Raw genomic sequence first — 23,866 nt, forward strand, 5'->3', positions numbered from 1 at the left:
ATATTGTGGAGGATGAGTGTTTAAGAGATTTAATGAGCATTGAAAAGAATATGCAACCTATGTGATACTAGTTCTTTCACTTAGTCAAACTCCTGCTTAGACTTTGGGAAACATTTAATGTTACTTGAATTGGTGCTATTTTAGTGCATTTCTATTTTTACACTGTGGAAGGCTTTGTTAGGAAAATGTTAATAAAGCATTACATTGTTACATATTGTTTGGTTTTCTTTCCAAAGAAGGAAATAAATGCATTTTGACAGGAAAAGTATATTTAGAGTCAAATTTCAGCACTTTCAAAATCTGCGATTAATCACGATTAACTACGAAAAATTATGCGATTAATTGTGATTTTTAACAAATTAATCGACTGACAGCACTACTATTTTATTAAGGTGTAGAAATTACATTCTTCACCTTAGATATCTTAGTAACTATGTTAGTAACTTGGTAACTTCTATGTGTATTACACAAGTACAAGACTAAATAATTTAACAAAATGAGCCACTTTGTGAAGACTTGTCTACTTACAATAATAACAACTGTTCCTCAACTTTAACATTTTTGTCTTTTGGGTTTTTTTCTTTTCTGAATAACTTCTGCCTTGAGCTTTCGATGTGCTCCTTACACAATGGTCCTTATAAATACAATCCCACAACACTGTGGCCATTTAAATGTCTCCATATAAACTGTCCTCAGAGACGTGTCAGTGAAGAGGCCTGTTTATTTAGCTCTATTTCTGAATCATCAGAAGAGGGAGAGAGGAAGGAAGAGATGAAAGCCTACTGTTTGTGGAGAATATTTTGGACTGAGACAGTCCAGGTTTACAGTCGGAAGACAAAAGAAAAGAGGCTGAAATCCAATTAGAAGACAAGATCTGCTCTGCCTCTGTATCTCCATCCTTCCTCTGTAGCATATTCTGCCCCTCTCTCATTTAATGAGAGAGAGAGGGATTGAATGAGAAAGATATTTGTAGTGATCTAAATCAATTAAAGAGACACAATACAGCATCTGCCCCCATAAAGTGTGTAGGAATAACAGTACATGGTGTGTGTTTGTATTTGTGTGGAAAAGAGATAAAGAAAGACAGGAAGAGAAACAAAGAATGATGAAGTGTATGGCATGAGAAAGATATGTTTGTGGGTATGTGAACTGCAACAATTTTATTCAGCATACTTTGACATAGGGATGGGAATCGTAAGGAATTTCACAGTTTTGGTTCCAATTTCAGTTCTTCAATGATTCCATTAACTACTTCTTTAGCACTTTTAATGAAGCACTCCCCCAATAACTGGAAACATATTTTCATGTTTTTTTAAACACCATTTAACAAAACTTGTGAATGTTTATCTCAACCTGACAACTACACATTGTCATATGAACAACCAGTCAATTATAACAGTAATTTTTGTGAGACCTCATTGAGGTCACACATAACACAGAAATATTGGTTCTTTTCAAATTGGACATTAACAAAATTAATAACTTGCAGTTGAATGAGTAAGTCAAGAACTGCTTCAACCGTTTCAGTGGCTACGTTTACATGTACACCAATACTCTGATTATTGCAATAATCACAGTATAAGGAATAATCAGATTAAGATGTTTATGTGATTTGGGCAAACCGCTTCAATCCCATTTGCATGCTACTTGCCACTACTCTGATTATTGTGATGTATAATGTTTTATTTATTTTTTTATAAATTTAATATTTAAACATGCAAATTTGTATCTTTAACTACAGCTTGGCATAAGGAAAATTAATCAGTCAGTTCGTGAGTCTTTTTGAATGATTGAATTGGTTCATAAGAGTCATTTCTGACTACACTGGATGTGCTGTCTGTTTTTATTCACTAAAAAGAAATGGTTTATAAGAGTCATTTGTTTGTCAGACTACACTGGTTGCTCTGTCTGTTTTGATTTAAAAAGAATCGGTTCATAAGAGTCATATGTGTGTGAACTGGACAACACTGGACGTGCTGGATGTTGTTGTGTTCCACCCACGAGGACAAACTCAATAAAAAGACGGGTCTCCTTGCCATTATTTTGTGGTCTTTTTATCTCGCCATCATTCAATTCAGACTGCAAGCAGACATTAACATTTTGGGAAAATATGTTTTCTTTTGCCATGGGGCTGTAGATTCTGCAGGGAACTGCCGTTTTACATGAAGTCTAGAAGAAAGTGCAGTTTTTTCTGTTCTGCAGAGTTTACGAACCTGTGCTTGAGCGTAACATCATCCATCTGCAGCACTGGCACAGGTGCACTTTGGTCAGAGTGGAAGAAATGCGATTAAAGCATTTACATGCCTGTATAAGGGAATCAGATTGGCTAAAAGAAGATACTCTGAGAAGCTGAAAAACAAGTTTTCAGCTAACAAACCTGCATCAGTGTGGAGTGGCATGAAACAATTTACGAATTACAGGACTCCTACCCCCAACACTGTGGTGAACCAACAACTGGCTGACGACCTGAATGTGTTCTACTGTAGATTTGAAAGGCCCAATCTCACACCCCACACCCACTCTGACCTTCACTTCACACAAACACCAACACCTTCTGCAACTATCTCCTCCCCCTCCTGCTACTTAACCTGCACTTAAGATCTGTGAAGATGATGTGAGCCGCATCTTTCGAAAACAAAGGATAAGCAAAGCACAGGGCCCAGATGGCCTTTCACCTGCATGTCTTAGATCCTGTGCTAACCAGCTGGCTCCCATCTTCACACAGATCTTCAATAGATCACTGGAGCAGTGTGAAGTCCCATGCTGCTTCAAACGTTCCACTATCATCCCCATCCCAAAGAAACCAAAAATCACAGGACTTAATGACTACAGACCTGTCGCCCTGACGTCTGTGGTCATTAAATCATTTGAGAGACAGGTGTTGGCCCACCTGAAGAACATCACTGGACCCTTTCTAGATCCCCTTCAATTTGCTTATCGAGCAAACAGGTCTGTGGATTATGCAGTCAACATGGGATTGCATCATATCCTGCAACATCTGGACAGACCAGGGACATATGCAAGGATCCTTTTTGTGGACTTCAGTTCGGCTTTCAACACCATCATCCCAGTTATTCTCCAGACTAAATTACACCAACTGTCTGTTCCCACGTCTATCTGTCAGTGGATTACCAGCTTTCTGACAGACAGGCAGCAGCTTGTGAGACAGGGGAAATTCACTTCCAGCACCTGTACAATCAGCACTGGTGCCCCCCAGGGATGTGTGCTCTCCCCACTACTCTTCTCCCTCTACACCAATGACTGCATCGCCAAGGACCCCTCTGTCAAGCTCCTGAAATTTGCAAACAACACCACTGTCATCGGCCTCATCCGAGATGACGATGAGTCTGCATACAGAAGGGAGGTTAAACAGCTGGCTGTTTGGTGCAGTCAAAACAACCTTGAGCTGAACACGCTCAAAACTGTGGAAATGATTGTGGACTTTAGGAGGAACCCCACAACACTGACCCCCCTCACCATTCTAAACAGCACTGTGGCAGCAGTGGAGTTATTCAGGTTCCTGGGCACTACCATCTCACAGGACCTGAAGTGAGAGACCCACATTGACTCCATTGGGAAAAAGGCCCATCAAAGGTTGTCCTTCCTTCGCCAGTTGAGTAAGTTCAACCTGCCATAGGCGCTGCTGATACAGTTCTACTCAGCAGTCATTGAGTCTGTCCTCTGCACTTCAATAACTGTCTGGTTTGGTTCAGCTACGAAATCAGACATCAGAAGACTACAAAGGACAGTTCGGACTGCTGAGAGGATTATTGGTTGCCCCCCCCCCCTTCAAGAACTATACACTTCCAGAGTGAGGAAAAAGGCTGGAAAAACTCTGGACCCCACTCACCCTGCCCACTACCTTTTTGAACTGTTGCCTTCTGGCCGACGCTTTAGAGCTCTGAGCACCAGAACCATCAGGCACAGGAACAGTTTTTTCCCCCAGGCTATCCATCTCATGAACAGTTAAAACTGCCCCTTTGAGCAATACAGTAATTAATGTGCAATACACAGCTTAGTCTTTTTATATTATCCAACACATCCTGCCTCTTCTGCCATTACATTCCCTTGCACTGTACATAACCGATTTGTATTTAGATTTGCACTACATATTTGTATGTGTGTGTGTATGTATGTATGTATGTATATGTATGTATATATATTCATATATGTGTATATGTGTATATATGTGTATATGTATGTATATGTATGTGTGTATGTGTATGTGTGTGTATATGTATGTATGTGTGTATGTATGTATGTATATATATATATATATATATATATATATATATATATATATATATAGTGTGTGTGTGTGTATGTATGTGTATATGTATGTATATGTGTATGTATGTGTGTGTGTGTGTATATATATATGTATGTATGTATGTATGTATGTATATGTATATTGTATATGTCTATTATGTATTCTATATATAATTTTTTTATTTTCAATATTTATCTATTTTTATTCAATTGTAATTATTTTTTTAAAGTCTTGTTGCTGTTTTTGTTGTTGCTGATTCTAATTCTGATAAAGCAATTAAAAAAGGAGTACTCCACATACACTATATTGCCAAAAGTATTCGCTCACCCATCCAAATAATTTAATTCAGATGTTCCAATCACTTCCATGGCCACAGGTGTATAAAATGAAGCACCTAGGCATGCAGACTGCTTCTACAAACATTTGTGAAAGAATGGGCCGCTCTCAGGAGCTCAGTGAATTCCAGCGTGGTACTGTGATAGGATGCCACCTGTGCAACAAGTCCAGTCGTGAAATTTCCTCGCTACTAAATATTCCACAGTCAACTGTCAGTGGTATTATAACAAAGTGGAAGTGATTGGGAATGACAGCAACTCAGCCACGAAGTGGTAGGCCACTTAAAATGACAGAGCGGGGTCAGCGGATGCTGAGGCACATAGTGCGCAGAGGTCGCCAACTTTCTGCAGAGTCAATCGCTACAGACCTCCAAAGTTCATGTGGCCTTCAGATTAGCTCAAGAACAGTGCGTAGAGAGCTTCATGGAATGGGTTTCCATGGCCGAGCAGCTGCGTCCAAGCCATACATCACCAAGTGCAATGCAAAGCGTCGGATGCAGTGGTGTAAAGCACGCCGCCACTGGACTCTAGAGCAGTGGAGACACGTTCTCTGGAGTGACGAATCACGCTTCTCCATCTGGCAATCTGATGGACGAGTCTGGGTTTGGCGGTTGCCAGGAGAACGGTACTTGTCTGACTGCATTGTGCCAACTGTGAAGTTTGGTGGAGGGGGATTATGGTGTGGGGTTGTTTTTCAGGAGCTGGGCTTGGCCCCTTAGTTCCAGTGAAAGAAACTCTGAATGCTTCAGCATACCAAGAGATTTTGGACAATTCCATGCTCCCAACTTTGTGGGAACAGTTTGGGGATGGCCTCTTCCTGTTCCAACATGACTGCGCACCAGTGCACAAAGCAAGGTCCATAAAGACATGGATGAGCGAGTTTGGTGTGGAAGAACTTGACTGGCCTGCACAGAGTCCTGACCTCAACCCGACAGAGCACCTTTGGGATGAATTAGAGCGAAGACTGCGAGCCAGGCCTTCTCGTCCAACATTAGTGTCTGACCTCACAAATGCGCTTCTGGAAGAATGGTCATAAATTCCCATAAACACACTCCTAAACATTGTGGAAAGCCTTCCTAGAAGAGTTGAAGCTGTTATAGCTGCAAAGGGTGGGCCGACGTCATATTAAACCCTATGGATTAAGAATGGGATGTCACTTAAGTTCATATGCGCAAATACTTTTGGCAATATAGTGTATCTTACTGCGATTATCATGACTCTGATAATTAGCATAATCGCAAAAAATAATCGCAGTATTCTATATACATGAGCTACAGTTTAATCGAAGTATTGCCTTAATCGCATTATAATCGCATTATGAGGGTGCATATAAATGTGGCCAGTGAGTGACTGAGTTGTTAGACCAATTTAACCGATAACATAAGACTAAAACTGATTTGTGAATCTTTTTGAAACAATTCATCAAAAAGAACCGATTTAGAAGAGTTCTTTGTTTGTGAATCAGGCTACACGCTGTAGATTCAGCATCAGCACAGTGCCAATGATAAATAGCGATGCAGGACACACTTTCAGAATATGTATAGTGGTACATCTGCATCAGCGGAAGAATGCAGACACTCAAGAACCATTATTAGAAAAATTCATGAAAATAATTTGGTTCCACTATTTTTTTACAAGAATCGTTTCTCAATTCCCAGCCCTACTTTTCTCAAACATTGCTCAATTACTTACATGTTTTTTCCCTTAAACTCATAAATTCATAAATGATTTACATAAATTATTCTAACTTTTTCTTACATTATTCACAAGTTCTTTTCTTTGTACAGTGTAATAATTGCAGGTTAGCAATGAGGCAAAATCTCACAGAATTTAATTTTTTTTAAAACAGGACCACACTTCTGTTCTTCATTAATCCGTGTTGATCAAATGTGAGTGGACATGTGCTTTCTTGCATGGACAAATGCAGGTCCAGACTTGGTCCAGTGGTTGTGTGTGTGCGTGCTTGTGTGTGTGTTACAGATTGTTGGGCTAAATAAAAAGAAAGCAAGATTATTGAATGTATTACATGAAATGTGTATATACACAAATGTGAAATTTGTATGAAAATTGTATGTGCTACCTTTAGAAATGCATGGAAATCTGTGCTGTGGTAGAGGTATGTCTTGTTAATGTGTGAGTGTGTGTGTGTGTGTGTGTGTGTGTGTGTGTGTGTGTGAAAACACATAAAGCATACTTGACATGTGGCAGTAGGAATCCCACCTTTTCCCAGGAAGTACTTGAAAAACCATCTGGTGTGGTACTCTGGGTTCTCCAAATGGACGTCAGTTCTCCTCCATGTTCCAGGCATATAGTCAGAGGTCTGCAGAAAAGCCCCACCAAGGAGGTAACTCATCAGATACCTATATACTGTATGTCAAAACCCATAAGTACATTAATGCACATGTCACTAACGCCCATTAGCTTTATCATAGGACACACACATACATGCAAACACATATGACATGGCAGTGTTTCCGTTTTTTTTTTTTTTTTGCAGTGGGGGGCAATGACAACCCCGAAATTGGGGTTGCAACAACTTGCTAAACAATAAAAATAAAAAAATTTCCGACATATAATTATATTTTATTACCAAAATACCACTTATTACAACACATTTCTGAAACTCTGTTAGCTAATTAGACAAATTAGATCTCTGACACCAACTAACGTAATTTTTTTGGGTTAGATTAAGTAGAATTTCAAGTAGATCCTTGAGGTAACAATTGCAGGTTTTCACTGTACAATAAAAAAATGTTCACCTAAAATATGTCTCATGTTGTAGCATCTAAATTAACTCGTTTTATTCAAGTCAAATATTATTTAACATGTCTGAATCAACTTAACTACATTATGTTACACAAACCATTTTTTTTTAATGGGTTGGATCAAGTAGAAATACTCCTTAAGGTAACAATTGTAGGTTACCACTTCGTACACCACATTGTACATACTGCACTGATTTCCGTTTCATTAACCTTTCAAAATAAAACAGTGACAGTTCTCAATTCATAATAACTGACGTAATATTCTGTGTTCAGTGAGGGAGTGAGTCATTCGAGCCGATTCAATGTGATTCAGTCCATGATTCAGACCAATGACTCCTGTGTTTGATTCAGACTGACCTCTGGGATGTGTTTCCCATACAATGACGCAACTCACTGCTTAACCACCATAGTACAGTGCATCGTTAGAGAAATAGCTAGTCAAGACTGTTTCCCGAAACCGTAGAAACTATGTCGCACATCCATTGTTCGAACCACGTTGGTTCAACAGTATAGAGCTGCCGTTAATGACATTATGCAGGGGGTGGATTCATTTTAATTTTAATGGTGGAGATTCTAAATGATAAAAGCTCATTTACACGTACTCCAGAAAGCTGTTTAAATCAAGAAAGCTGCTAAAGACACAAAAGCGGCATGCACTGTGTAAATGCGACAGATAAAATGCATTGCAATAGTGGGGTTTGCCTTTTCATCACAGGTGGAGAGCTGTAGTTCCAACCACACAACTTTGCAATGCAGTTTGAACTATGGTTTTGGGAAACACCAAATTACTATGTTGGTAAAGATAAAACTTGCGACCATAGTTGGCTAATGATTCTTTTGGGAAACGTATTCCAGTTCGACTGGCATATTAAAAAGAACTATCCCAATCGAGAATAAATTAACAGCATGTTGCATTGTATGCTTATTTTTGCATGCAGTCAGGGAGCAAACTCAGATTTTATATGATGCCACCACTCCTGAATAACTTTGCCGAAAACCCTGCTACACGTAAAACATGTCTGGCATTTCTTTGCTCTACAACATTCAACGAATAATCAGTCCAGTCATGTTTCAGCACATATGTTAATTTATATTTTCAGGCGGACAACTTGTAAACAACTCAACGAAAACAACAGGACATAAACAACAACCTCTCATGCATATACATACTCCAAGAGTCAGGAACTCTGATCACTATGGAGTTAAATCAACCTAATTCATTAACAACCAATCAGAGGTCTGTTTTGGTGGGATAAAACATAGGGAGTTGTCATAGCTACAGTCTGAGCATGAGATGAAAAGGACAAGTGGATAGAGGGAGAGAAAGAGAGAGAGAGAGAGAGAGAGAGAGAGAGAGAGAGAGAGAGAGAATTGAATCACTTGGCTTGGATTGCTGTTTTTGCTGATGTATGTGTGTTTCATTGAAACACCTACAGACGTGCTCACAAAAACAAAAGCAGGCAGTTTTGGTTTGTTACTCACTGCCACAAGATGAATAAATGTGTTCTCTCTATCTTCTTCTCTTCTTCATCCTTCCTCCTACTTCTTTTAATCTGTGTTCCTCTTTCTGTTCACCCTTACTTCTTACGCATGTATTTTAATACATTTTATCACCACCGTGCCTCCAATGCTACACTGGCTTGAACTCACAGCCATCAATATGCATGTGCAATAGATCAAAACCTTGCTGAAGCCATGAGAACTTCAACAATGGTAGTGCTGTTTAACCTTTAGCCTCGCAATTCTCATAATACTTCTCAAACACTTCTGGGTTCATTACAATTCAACACATTCACAAACACAGTACACCAGATCCGTAACCACTATAGACAGATTGAGGGTGATGTGTTTTGCCCAATATTCAGACTACTGGTAGACCCTTATGGGTTTTAGAAAGGCTGATTCTTAAACTATTACATCTGGTTTCTCCAATAACAAATACGTGATTCGAGTCTTGCAGTACAGTCACTCATACATACATAAACACACATATTTCAGAATGTATGTGAATGGGTATCTCACCTCATCTAGTGAACCGTTCTCCACTCTGAATCTCCCAGCTCTCTGTATGGCCCCATCTGCATCACTGGAGATGAGCTGAGGAGACAGACAAATACATCATGAATGTGAGAGCCCCTGAATCATCAGGAAGATATAACAGAATACAGCTTGCATAAAACAACTACTATACATATCTTGCATATACGTACAGTGGGGTCCAAAAGTCTGAGACCACATTGAAAAATGTAATTAAACCTGGAAATAAACTGAATGTTTTAGGATTTTGAAAAATGTAAAGCAAAAAAACATTATGACATGACATAATGAATAAGAAATATTTCAGATTCTGCGCTATTTTAGGTCACTAGTCAAACGTAAGCCAATCTATGACACTGACCATGTTAACTCCTCTGTACGAAATTCCGTTGAAGCACACAAGATGCTCTTCGGAACATTCTCAAATCATGCTGAAATAACATGGATCAGCAGGTTTTGCACAAACTTGTAGAGTCCATGCCAACCCCACTGCATCCTGTCATTCAAGCAAAAGAAGAGCAAACCAGACACTAAGACATCCTAAAATTCATGTTAACTTTTAATGAAACTTTTCACTCAAATGTTTATGCTTATAATATAATTTATAATGCACGAAAATGTATAAAATTTGAACAATGTTTCCACTGCAGACTTTTGGACCCCATTGTGTTTATACATACACTGTAAAAAAACAAAAAGGTAACCTGCAATTGTTACTTTAAGAAGCTATTTCTACCTGAACTAGTTTTGTTAGTGTAACCTGGTTGATTTAATGATGTTATATAATGATGTGTATGACTTTCTTTCTTCTGCAGAACACAAATAAAGATTTTAAGTAGAATATTTCAGCTCTGTAGGTCCTTACAATGCAAGTGAATAATGCCCAGATCTTTGAAGCTCCAAAGGTCACATAAGTCAGCATAAAAGTAATCCATACAACTTTAGTGGTTTAATCCATATCTTCAGTAGCGATATAATAGGTGTGGGTGAGAAACAGATAAATATTTAAGTCCTTTTTTTTTTTTTTTTACCATAAATCTCCACTTTCACTTTAACTTGTACATTCTTTTTCTTAGGTATTTTGCCATTTTGCATACGTTGCGCATATTTCACCTACTGGTCAGGGCTGGTGAAAGTTAGAGATTTAAAGAAAAGAAGGACTTTAATATTGATCTGTTTTTCACCCACACCTATAATATCGATTCAGATTATGTTAATTTAACAACTGGAGTTTTATGGATTACTTTTATTCTGCCTTTATGTGACTTTTAAATTTAACCATTTAAAATCTTTGCTTATGTTCTGCAGAATAAAGAAAGTTATACACATCTTGGATGGCATGAGGGTGAGTAAATGATGAGAGAATTTACATTTTTGGGTGAACTATTCCTTTAAATTGTCTTCAATTATGTTTACAAATGGCTAAGACATGTTTAGAACTGATAAACAGGAGATATTTAAAAAAAGACAGAGACAGAGAAAAAGGCAGCATGTAACTACTGCTGTGACATACACTCAACACATACACAGATTATTTTGTTTAAATGAAGCCCTTTACACAATCAGAGACACCAATTACAGAGAAGTGATCTCTGTTTGGTGTTTTTTGTGTGTGTACTACTGATCACTTAATCTATGTGTGTGTGTGTGTGTGTGTGTGTATGCACGCACATAAGTGTGTTTTGCAAGTTACCCTGAATACAAAGGAATCTGTAAGAGAGGTAGTTTTAGTGAAAGTCAGTCTACACAATTGAGTGTGTGGGACAATCATTCGCACCTGACATGATGTAATCTTGTCTTTGCAGTAAAATTGCAACATCCCCCCAGATGGAACAATGTTAGTTGCTAGGCAACAGAACACGAACCTCTCCCATTTCCTTTTACTTCATTCACCTTTTTTCCTCCTCACATTTCTCCCACCTTTCTTCTCCACCTGTTGGTCTCTCTCTCTCTCTCTCTCTCTCTCTCTCTCTCTCTCTCTCTCTTTCTCTTCCCTTTCTTTGTATCTGGCAGACTACACTGCTAAAAACAGACTGCAGGTGCACTGCCACTAAAGAGACTGGCTTTAAGCATGTAAGATAGCTATTGTTTTAGTCTAGTGTGTGTGTGTGTATGTGTGTGTGTGTGTGTGTGTGTGTGTGTGTGTGTGTGTGGCAGATGGTCCGCCTTGGTCTGGGAAAGTCAAATGTCCAGGCAGAACATTCCAGGAAGCTCTCACTAAACGCACATACATCACGGTAATAAGCAAATTGAGATGCACTGAATCACTGGAGAGGTTCTTATGATTAATCTTGTGTGCTGGTATGGGGTTGTGGTAAGCTAAAAGAAGAGGGGGAAAAACAGTTAGAGAGAAAGAAACAAAGGAGAAAAAGTAGCATGGTAGAAGGATAGAAGGAAGAACATATCTGAAGACCAAATAATATCTTTATTTGACAGTTTACTAAGAGAAATGTTCTATATACAGTAATATAGTAATTTTACACTATTAAAAAAAATTATAGAGTAATTACACAGGTATGTACTGAGTAATCCTAATGAACAATATGTAAAGTTGTTTTTGGGTTTAGTGGAAACTAAAAAATATTTTTTACTTTCTATATATACAGTCCATACTGTATATATACTGTATATATATATATATACTGTATGTATGTATACGTATTATAGAGTAATTATTAATGTCCTGACTACATTATTCCAAACTTTTGGTCGCCAGTGTTTATATATATATATATTTTTCCCCCACCCCTACTTTCAACTGTGTTTGATGTAATGGCAAATGATTTTCTAGAACCAAATTAGCAACTTAGCATGATTACTCAAGGATAAGGTGTTGGAGTGATGGCTGCTGGAAATGGGGCCTGTCTAGATTTGATCAAAAATGACTTTTTTCAAATAGTGATGGTGCTGTTTTTTTTACATATGTAATGTCCTGACTATACTTTGTGATCAGTTGAATGCCACTTTGGTGAATTAAAGTACCAATTTCCTTCCGAAACAGCTAAATCTGTACATTATTCCAAACTTTTGGCTGCCAGTGTATATATACACACCGATCAGCCACAACATTAAAACCACCTGCCTAATATTGTATAGGTCCCCCTCGTGCCGCCAAAACAGCACCAACCCGCAACCCACAACAATCATGCCATGGTCTAAATCACTGAAATCACATTTTCTCCCCTTTCTGATGGTTGATGTGAATATTAACTGAAGCTCCTGACCCGTATCTGCGTGATTTTATGCACTGCACTGCTGCCACACAATTGGCTGATTAGATAATCGCATGCATGATTGTTGGTGCCAGACGGGCTGGTTTGAGTATTTCTGTAACTGCTGATCTCCTTGGATTTTCACGCACAACAGTCTCCAGAATTTACTCCGAATGGTGCCAAAAACAGAAAACATCCAGTGAGCGGCAGTTCTGTGGATAGAAATGCCTTGTTGATGAGAGAGGTCAACAGAGAATAGCCAACTCAGATATACATATATATATATATATATATATATATATATATATATATATATATATATATATATATATATATGTGTGTGTGTGTGTGTGTGTGTTTTGGGTGCTGAGTGTTGTTGGTTATCAGTGTTTATAGAGCTCAGTGAAAAACTTCAGCCTGCACAGTGAATATTAGTAGTTCATCAACTGCAAACAGCCATTACACTCAGACACAGAGTGGTAGGTAAAATAATAAAGTGTTTTGTGGATTTATTGCTGTTCATAAATGGATGTGGGAGGGGGTCAAATCCCCAGAGACAGCATGACAACATCCCCTCTAATGAATGTACACACACCTAAGCATCCTACTTAGGTGAAGCACACATGTCTCATAAATACAAGATACTGCTGTAATATATATTTGTTTGAATAATGACATTCTGTGGTGCTCTCACTTACACAAAATGCAACACAAATTCAAAACAGAAAACTCAGAGATAGACTTGAGAGTGAGAAAAGGAGAGAGTGAAAAAGAGAGAGAGAATCAATCTTATTGTGACCTGGGATATAAAATTGATCTTTTCAGAGAGCTTCTGTGTGCGTTCTCATGCCTCACACAATAGGGAGAGAGGGATAGAGAGAGACAGCTGAGATGAGGAAAGGATACTGGGGGGGGGGGGCACAAATGGAGAAAGCACTGCATCTGAGTCTGAGAGAAAAACAAAAGGAAACATTTCCATAAATCAGCCTGCACACTAGAACAGTGCTTTGGGTGAATTGTAAAACTCTGAACAGTTTCAATATACATTTGGCAGACGCTTTTATCCAAAGCAACTTACAGTGCCCTTATTACAGGGACAATCCCCCTGGAGCAACCTGGAGTTAAGTGCCTTGCTCAAGGACACAATGGTGGTGGCTGTGGGGATTGAACCAACAACCTTTTGCTTACTAGTTCAGTGCTTTAGTCCACTACGCCACCACCACTCAATATACAAAGAGACCATAACAAAAAGGCAAAAATTACCATCAAAATAACACTAGAGTCATTTTATTTTATGGAAGCAGGGGAAGGAAATTAATCACTGCACCAAATGTTGGTGTGGCTATACTTATGAGGACTCTCCATAGACATAATGATTTTTATACTGTATGAACTATAGATTCTATCCCTTAACCCTACCCCTACCCCTAAACCTAACCCTCACAAAAAAACTTTCTGCATTTTTACATTTAAAAAAAAACATAGTTTAGTATGTTTTTTAAGTGATTTGAATTATAGGGACACTAGAAATGTCCTCATAAACCACATTTATAGCATAATACCCTTGTAATTACCGGATAGTAACTTAAAAAAATGTCCTCCTAAACCCCCCAAACCCGCCCACACACACACACACACACACACACACACACACACACACACACACACACACACACACACACACACACATCAACACACAGAGAGGGCTATGGATAAATGCCAGAGGAGCTGCTTCATATGCCCTTTTGGTGAGTAGTGGACCTTTTTATGAAAGGTCGAAGGACAGGGATTGTAAGGGTGACGTCAAACATGTGACATTTTGTGCAAGTGTATTTTTCTCCAGTAGGCCCTATGCGTGTTATTGATGGGGTGGAGGGTGGGGGGGTTTGCTCAGGTTTTGGCTACAAGGATAGTAAAACCTGAAATCATCTTCTTTGTGGGGAACTGCCAACAATCCCCATGAGAAAATAGCTTGACATACACTAAATAATGTCTCAAAGAATGTCTCTCTGTGGCGTCTGTTTGTTTTGAATAGCCCATCCAGCTTGACACAACAAAACTGACTCAACTAATAGCGTGAGTTGGGGATGGGACTACCTGTTTGTTCGATCATCAGTGGACTGGGGGTGTATTTGGAAAGCTGTTTGAAAACAATGTTTATTTTTGCAATCCCGTTCGGTGGCGCAGAAAAGAAACGCTTGAGCTTTAAGGAGCTTTTTCTATCTGATCTAACCATTAACATTAGTTTTCATATTTGTTTAGGATGTTTTTTAAGCGATTTGAATTATGGGGACACTAGAAATTTCCTCATAAACCACGTTTATAGCATAATATCCTTGTAATCACCAGTTTGTAACCTAAAAAAAAAGTCCTCGTAAACCACCCAAACCTGCCCACACATACACACAACACACACACACAAACACTCGATCACCTCTACTGAATCGATACCATTTACTTGCAGAAAGAGGGTGAGAAGAGTAAGGCGGAGGAGGATGAATGAGAAATGGCTCTTTTAGTTTCAGTTTAATCAAATTTAACAAAACAAATGATTTCCCTTGAATGCAATCCCACACAAGGACGGATTAAGACCTGAGAGGCCCATGGGCCAGTACACTGTGGAGTCCCCCATGACGTGATTACGTTCACCTTTATGCGCTACAGGAAGCTTGTCAGATTTGGTTGGATTTTTCAAACAGATGGAAGAAAAGTTTGTAGTAATGTCTGACATGGCCAATTATATGTACTTTTTAATTATGAACCGAAAATTCAAAATCATGCATTATTATTAGGGATGTGTACGGTATTCAAATATCAAAATCACTATTCGGTTATTCTGAACGTGAGTTCTTCAACTCGATCTGAGTCCGACGGTACCCGACAAACCTACAGGTTTTGGGTCAGGTTCAGGTCAGTTCTAAGTAAGCTATATGGTGAGTTATGGGCTGTTCACACATACATCTGTGCTGTTTTTAAATGGTTTTTCTTTTTTCTATGTAAACACGCACTTGGACAGATGTCTTTGATCGTTGTGCCGCGCCACAACTCAGGACCGTGGCATTTTTTAGACACTGCATTAAGTTTAAAATAACTTTAATATTTATAAACGCATCTCATGACACCTGTGTTCTGTTTCACCTGTTGTTGCGCTGTATCAAGCTTTTTCATCACTGGTGTCACAAATCAACATTCTGAAGTACAAGTTGCAAAGAGGACTTTATGTGACTGTTACACATTATTCAAGACTGTTTTTCAGTTGGCAAACTTTCAGTGCTTGTTAAACAGTGAGCCAATGTTTTTTCCCCCCTTTTGCTCTGGTGTGCAGACAATAATTACACAAGTTAAATGTTGAATCATTTAAAAATCAAATCATCCCGAAGAAGTCCTATAAACCATAGCGTTCGCTGCCTCATGGAAAGTGAACCTGCCCAGGCAGAATTACACATTTTCCATTGATTAAGAATAAGCCTACTATGTTGCAGGCAGCGACAGAGATTATTTACTTTAATGTGATTTTATCATTTGAAAATCTATCTATTGTGCTATTTCGGCTCATAGCTCACTGTGCACTTTATTCCCTGTTAATCTGAGATTGTGTTTGATGCATCCATGGCAATAAACGTTCTTTATTCCCAAGCCCTGACAAATAACAAAATAACCGTTCGTGAACTCTTGCGGTTAACCAAATATTACAAAAGTTTACCGTGCACATATTTAGGGTATTAAGGCTTCTTTCGCTTTCTCATTAAACATTAAATTCATGCAGGATTTAAACATTTTAAGTCCTCTATTCTGTTGCACAATTCTGTCACTTATATGAATTTGAACCATCAGCTTTGTACACAGCCAGGGTAAACTGCACCTTATCTTTGTGTTTGGAAGCATTTTGTAAATCAGATGCTGTTCTCTGTAGTCCATCAAATAAATGTGCTGCACCTGTGAGATGCAGATTCCCTGAATGCACACTTGAGTGTCTGTGCTCGTGCTGCTGTAATCCAGCACGCATTAGGCCGAACAAATGGTATTTCACATAAGGCTGACATTTACCTGGATTTATAATAGATATCTCAAAATAAATAAATAATTGATTTAGAGCTCGGGCCCTTTGGGTTTAGAGGCCCTTGGGCAATTCTTTCTCACAAAAGCCATTTCTTACCAGGACAAAACACACGCTCAGTTTTTTGACAATGAACTTACAACTACCCTTGAGGTAAACCATAAATGAACGTGTTAGAGCCAGGATTTGAACTTGGGTCTCTGGCGCAAGAGTCTTAATTTCCACCACTGAGCCACAGAAGGGAGTTGAACCCAATAGTCAGACGCGTTCTTAAATGAACTCAGAAGAGCGGACAGCTTTAGGGACAAACAGGCAGTGGGTTGGCCCCCCTCCTGGGTCAGGTTCTCAGGCTTGGGCTTGTTTTGCAGTATTTTCCAGATCCCACCTGATAGGAGCTATTATCTTGGAACTGGGGATAATCGATGCAATAGAATCTTCCTGAGGAGTGTTTACATATACTCGGGACAAAGCATCAGGTTTTAGGTTCTAAGAGCCGGGGTGGTAGTATAAGACGAACTTGAATCGGTTTAAGAATAAGGACCAACGTGCCTGGCGGGGGTTGAGTCGCTTTGCCTGCTGAATGTATTCCAGATTTTTGTGGTCCGTGAATACTTGGAATGGGTGTTTGGCCCCCTCAAGCCAATGCCTCCACTCTTCAAGCGCTAGCTTAACTGCCAGTAACTCTTGATCCCCTACATGATAGTTCATCTCAGTCGGTGTAAGGCGGTGGGAAAGGAATGCACATGGATGCAACTTGTTGTCCTCCCCCCTTTGGGACAGCACAGCTCCAACCCCTGCATCCGAAGCATCGACCTCCACGATGAAGGGTTTATCTGGGTTAGGGAGAATGAGAATAAGTGCAGAGGTAAAATGGCTTTTGAGTTTGCTGAAGGCTAACTCTGCTTCATGTCCCCAATTAAAGCTGGTTGTGTTCCCCTTGGTGAGGGCAGATAAAGGAGCCGCCACAGTACTGACGTTCCGGATGAACTTGCGATAAAAATTGGTGAAGCCAAGGAAACGCTGTTCTTCCTTTACCGACGAGGGGGAGGGCCAATCCATAACTGCTTGCACCTTTTGAGGGTCCATTTGTATCTGGCCAGGCTTGATAATGAACCCCAGGAACTGAACTTTGGTCACATGGAACTCACATTTCTCAGGTTTAACATAAAGATTGTTATCAAGAAGACGTCTGAGAACCTTACTGACGTGTTTTACATGCTCTTGGAGGGAACTCGAGAAGATGAGGATATCGTCTAAGTAGACAAACACAAATTGGTTGAGCATGTCTCTGAGAACATCATTGATGAGAGCTTGAAATACTGCAGGAGCATTAGTGAGACCGAAGGGCATAACTAAATATTCATAGTGCCCAGTGGGCGTGTTGAAGGCGGTCTTCCATTCATCTCCTTGTCTGATGCACACGAGATAGTAGGCATTGCGCAAGTCAAGCTTAGTGAAGATGGAGGCTTCTTGCAGAATTTCGTAAGAAGTGGCCATTAGCAGCAAGGGATAGCGGTTTCGAATAGTGATCTTATTAAGGCCCCTGTAATCAATACATGGCCGGAGTCTGCCATCCTTCTTCCCAACGAAAAAAAATCCAGCTCCAGCAGGGGAAGTGGATGGTTGGATGATACCTGCCGCAAGGGATTCGTTAATGTATTTGTCCATAGCAGTTCGTTCGGGGGGAGACAAAGAGAATATACGACCTCTAGGGGGACAGGTTTCTGGGAGCAGCTCAATGGCGCAATCATAGGGGCGATAAGGAGGTAAGGAGGTGGCCTTCCTTTTGCTGAACACTGCTTTGAGGTGGTGGTACTGAGCAGGGACTTGAGACAGATCTAGGGCTTCTTGGGACTCGAGAACAAGATCAGGGGAGTTCTGGGCCAAGCATGTAGTCTGACAGGTGGGACCCCAACTGAGAACAGCACCAGTGGACCAGTCAAAGTGTGGGTTATGCTGGAAGAGCCAGGGGTGACCGAGGATAATAGGGAACTCTGGAGTCTGTATAAGGTGAAAGCACATTCTCTCCTGGTGCTGGTAAGTGACGAGACAAAGGAGAAAGGTGAGGTGGGTTATTTTCCCTGGAGCTAACATTCTTCCATCCAAGGCTGTCGCAGTTAGGGGGGCAGGAAGGGAATTAATAGGAATCTGGAGACTTTTGGCAAAGGAAATATCCATGAAATTCCCGGCAGCACCAGAATCAATCAATGCCTGGAGTTGGTGTTTTTGATCTCCCCAAGTGAGTGTGATGGGAAGGAACAATCCAGAGTTGGAAGGTGAAGCTGTGCGTGTAACTCCCATTACAGTCCTTCCTTGCCTGTACGGGACTGGGCGTTTCCCGAAAGCTTGGGGCAGGCGGAGCGAAAATGACCATACAATCCACAATATAGACAACAGCGCTCTCTCATGCGACGGTCTCGTTCTGATGGGGAAAGCCTAGTCCTTCCCAATTGCATGGGTTCCGAGGACTCGTGGGGCACTGGTAGCATTTGAGCAAGTGCTGGACTGGCAGACAATGTGGAAACAGATGGCCGGTTCAGTCTTCTCTCCCTCAGGCGATTATCCAGCCGGATTGCTTGATCCATGAGGGTCTCGAGATCATGAGCAGGTTCTCTGGTAGCCATATCATCCTTGATTGCCTCAGACAGACCATTCAGGAAACACACCACGAGGGCCTCATCATTCCAGCCACTCCCTGCTGCAACTGTCCGAAACTGTATAGCATATTCAGCCGCGCTGCCATTACCTTGTCGGAGGGTGAGAAGTCTCTTAGAGGCTTGCCGGCCACTGAGGGGGTGGTCAAAGACTCGCTTGAACTCCTTTTCAAACACAGAATAACTTGAACAGAAGGGTGCCTGTGCCTTCCAGACCGCTGTTGCCCAAGAAAGAACCTTGCCAGAAAGGAGGGTGATAACATATGCGATCTTGGCCCGATCTGAGGGGAAGGAAGATGGTTGTAATTCAAATGTGAGAGAGCATTGAGTCAGGAACCCATCACATGCACTGGGATCACCTGAGAAATGTTGTGGTGGAGGTAGGCAAGGTTCAATCAGAGGAGAGAGCACTCAAGAATCCAGAAGGGGTACTGAGGCAACAGTAGAAGCAGTAGCTGAAGTAGAGGGCAGCTGGTCCAGGATCTGACAGACAGAAATCATGAGATCAGACAGTACTTGTGAGTGTTTAGCCATCACAGTCTCCTGCTGAACTAGTGCTGACTCATGGCATTGGATTGTGGACTCCTGCTGAGCAGTTGTGGCCAGGAGTTCTTGAGCATTAGGCATCTCTGGGTTCATAATGTGGCTTGGTTATTCTGTCAGAGCCAAGATTCAAACTTGGGTCTTTGGCACAAGAGTCTCAATTTCCACCACTGAGCCACAGAAGGGAGTTGTACCCAAAAAGCAATTTCTTACTGACAACCACAAAACAGAAAAATCTTTAGTCCAAAAAGGATCCAAAAGGAGGAAAAAACAATCTCCAAAGAACTCAGGAAAAAGACACCAAAAAACAGCAAATACAAACACAGGGAAAAAACAATCCAAAAGGCTTTCAAAGTTTAGTACTTAGAACTAGAGCAGACTTACGGCAGCAACTGGCTAGGAACATCAATAACCAAGCAAAGAAACAAAAGGAAGTGATCAGCTTAAATACACAGCCCAGAACGAGGCACATGTGAAAACAATGGCACTGATTACAAGAGCACAAGATAGACATGAGTACCATAGGGACCTCTAGTGGCCAAAATATAACATTAAAGCAAAAACTCTGACAGAACTATTGAAAATGTTGGGCCTCATGTATTCAGACAGAAGACAAAGGCAGGCCTAACACAGTCATAAAACCTAACTCAGGCCCCCATATCAAGTCATAAATCTTACTGATAAAAACCGCGCCAAAATCAAACAAAGGGAGTCCAAATCAGACTACAAATCCCATGAAGCCTTGCTCACTAAAGGATCGAACTCTCAACTCCTATTGGATGAGGCACATGACAGAATGCACCTCACCCATGACATCATCAGGAGTAGAAATACCTCTGAAATGCTTCCGGGATTTGCTTTCAGCAACTTTGCTCACCGTGTGTAGACACAGCTCATCGCTGCTCTCAGGTGCAGCCTCGTGGCACAAGGAAGTACCGTCTGACTTGAAACTGTGGCCATACAATCTCCATCTCGCTGGACGAGTTGAGATTACTCTGTGTTCCACCGAACACTCTAACGGATCCGAAGGAGATCACCGAGGAATCCGCATCTTCATCCGTTTGCCTGCAGAAGTGAAGAGAGAAAAGATTTCTCTTCTATCTTCAATCAAGTCGACGTTGCTGATTTCTCCGCCAGGCCGCCGAGAATCAGCAGATGTACCGCCCGCCGACAGAGCGAGGAAATGGCCTCCCGTCATCACCCAAGCCTCGAGGAACCGAGTTGGAAATAAAGGATGAATGAACACACATTCTACGTCCTCATATGATTCAAGTAAGAGGTTTACGTCTGGGCAGAGATAGAATATTATAGTGTGTTATTCTTGTGTATCAAGGTTATTGCTTGTACAGTTTACGGACCGCCATGTCCGCTTATTATTAATACTTAGGGTATTAATTATCATGAATTTGATTTGCTGTATTGTAGTCCAACCACATTGGACTGTTGTGCATTTCCGCCATCGCAGGTGAGACCGGCAAACTGAGTTTATCCATTAAAGAATCAAAGGCCGCGGGACGGTTTACGAGCCGCCCACCGCGTCTCTGACTGATAAACTAACAACTGCTTTCTCTCCCACGATCGCGAAATCGGCTTTGGGGCCGTCACTTAATTCTCTCTCTCTCGTTCTAACACACACACACACACACTCTCATGTGTTATAGGATTATTTTGATTTCCATATCTAATCATATCACTGTTTAGTTTGTAGTTGTAAATCGGATGTTTATTGACTGCATTGTATTAATTATTAATTGATATTACTGCATAAATGAACTTTGTTATATTACAAAGAGAAGTGTTTTGGTTTGTTTTGCATACACCTGTGTCATGCTGATGGGATGTCAGTGCTCGGATTCATGCCTTCATTCATTGTTTTCTTCCCGAAAATCGATATTCTTCGGATGTCGATTTTCCTTAGAAAACAATCTAATATTGACACTGTTATACTATCTGGTTATTAGTCCCTGATTCCAGGGTGGTGCCCCGTCAATGTTAATCCTTATTAATATTCTATTGATTTTTGATAATTGATAATTATCTTTGACAATTGTTGATTTTGAAGGATCAATAAGCTAGTGTTAATTTTAATTAATGTATCATAGACGTTAATGATTGGTGATTATCTTTGATAATTGTTGATTAAAAGGATTAAAAAAGCTAACATTGATTCTCATCAATGTTCTATTGATTTTAATAATTAATAATTATCTTTGATAATTATTAATTATTGCTAATAACCAAACCCGCTCATAAACATAGCGCACTACATTTACTGGAGCCCCATATGAGGTTTTAATGAGTTAGATTCAATTAATTAATTAAAATATTAATTAATAACTAAAGAAATAATTATTAATTATTTCAGATAGTAACACTGATCTAAACAACCAGTAAAGCCCTACAAAAAGAATAGCTCAGACAAAAACGTATATTTGAGAGCAACAGAAGAGGGGAAGATTATAAGTGAATAACGACTTAAATTTGAGTTTCTTCCTCACACTAAGCTATCCTTCTGGATTCAAAAGACTTGCAATACAGCACACCTCTCATAAGGACTACTTTTATGATGCTTTTTTGTACCTTGTGTCTTTTTTGTTCATCGTATGCAAAAGAGCTGCTCGGACATTCTGCCTAAGATCTCATTTTGTGTTTAACAGAAGAAAGAAAATAATACTGGGTTCGAACAGCATGTTGAAAACAAATTTTCATTTTTATCTTCAACACTGCTCCATTGCATCATCAAAAAATGGCATATCCCACCTTTTGAAAAAGTCTTATGAAAGTGACCCACAGTATCGGATGCAATAAGAGTGAGTCACTCACGATGCTTGATATGATAGAGCTGCAGGCAGCATGTTCCACTGAGTCCAACATGCTAATTTTACACACCGCAGTCTTTCGGCAGCCAACTCTCCCTATGCTCAGCATATGCGTGTGGGGATGCCACGGCTTATTACAATAAGAAGGCATTTGTGTTTGGTAAAAATTAAATCACTATAATAAGAGACATAAGTCAGAGGCAGAAGATGAATACTGTGTGATATGTATACGTGTCATCGTTAAGCATAATTTGAAATTTCATAACAACCTGATGGAGGCCCTCATGACAACATACAGCATTTAATTCCCCAGTTGACTATATCAGACATGATATCTGTATTCATGTACAGTCTCTGCTTTAACTGATAAGCATAAAACAGTCTAATAAAAGCCTCTCAAATTCAGGAGCTCAAGTTCAAGTGCTATTTGTATGTAAAGAAATGTTATTAGGAATGCACTAAACCACTAACAGCACATTAAGTACATGTAAATATGGAGTTCTAAATTACAATTTGGGAGGAGCATGTAATCCTGTTGATCACAATGCAGGTGGAATGACTACAGAAATGTAACAACTCATTTATGGGTGGGACAGGTGGGACATGTCCCTACCACTTTTTGCCTGTGCCAATTTTGCCCCCACCACTTTTTGTAATTGCTTTCGCCAAGTGTCTAATGCAGAAGAAAAATATGTTCAAGAGTAGGCGTTTCCATTTTGTTCGTGTGGGTCATAATACGTGCTTATCCAGCGCTGGAGTTTGTAATTTTTATGTTATAATGAGTGCTCGTTGTGGCTGTTATCACTGGCATTGACACACGCTCTACCTGCACCGCACTTTACGCTTCTTTCCAGTTAAATCTCCATGCAAAATGCACTCAGATGCACTCGTAATAAACAGTACAGCAACTAACGTACTGATGCAATCCTCATTAATTAAAATTAAAAGTTATATTAGGGCAGATTTCATGAAGTAGCGAAACTAATTGTAAAGAAAAAGAGAGAAGGACAGAGAGAAATCGAATGAGGAAAATTGAGTACATTGAGTGAGGCACTGAAAATAAATTAAGAAAAGGTGATGAAATGAAAGAGAAAAATGTTGTGCCCTTAATCAGTGAAACTTTGCACTGTGTCACTCTCTATCTGATTACCTTTCCTTAACATTTCTATTAGGA

At 40.0% G+C, this 23,866-nt stretch overlaps 1 protein-coding gene across 8 annotated transcripts in view; it reads right to left on the reverse strand.

Annotated features, from left to right (window-relative positions):
- The window catches only part of garnl3 (GTPase activating Rap/RanGAP domain like 3), a 133,798-nt gene that overhangs the window by 43,036 nt on the left and 66,896 nt on the right, over nt 1-23,866 (reverse strand). For 7 of the 8 annotated variants that reach the window (XR_007893371.1, XR_007893372.1, XM_051658517.1 and 4 more), the window contains 2 exons: nt 9,393-9,467; nt 6,826-6,925 (listed from right to left, as the gene is read on the reverse strand). Coding sequence is in view for 6 of the 8 variants with exons in the window: in XM_051658517.1 (XP_051514477.1) it covers nt 6,826-6,925; nt 9,393-9,467 (175 nt within the window). In the remaining 2 variants the exon portion in view is untranslated. Of the gene's footprint in view, nt 1-6,825; nt 6,973-9,392; nt 9,468-23,866 lie in introns of all 8 variants that reach the window. The other variant, XM_051658546.1, reaches the window with a different exon arrangement.

The sequence above is a fragment of the Myxocyprinus asiaticus genome, chromosome 3, assembly GCF_019703515.2.
Source record: "Myxocyprinus asiaticus isolate MX2 ecotype Aquarium Trade chromosome 3, UBuf_Myxa_2, whole genome shotgun sequence".
NCBI lineage: Eukaryota > Metazoa > Chordata > Actinopteri > Cypriniformes > Catostomidae > Myxocyprinus > Myxocyprinus asiaticus.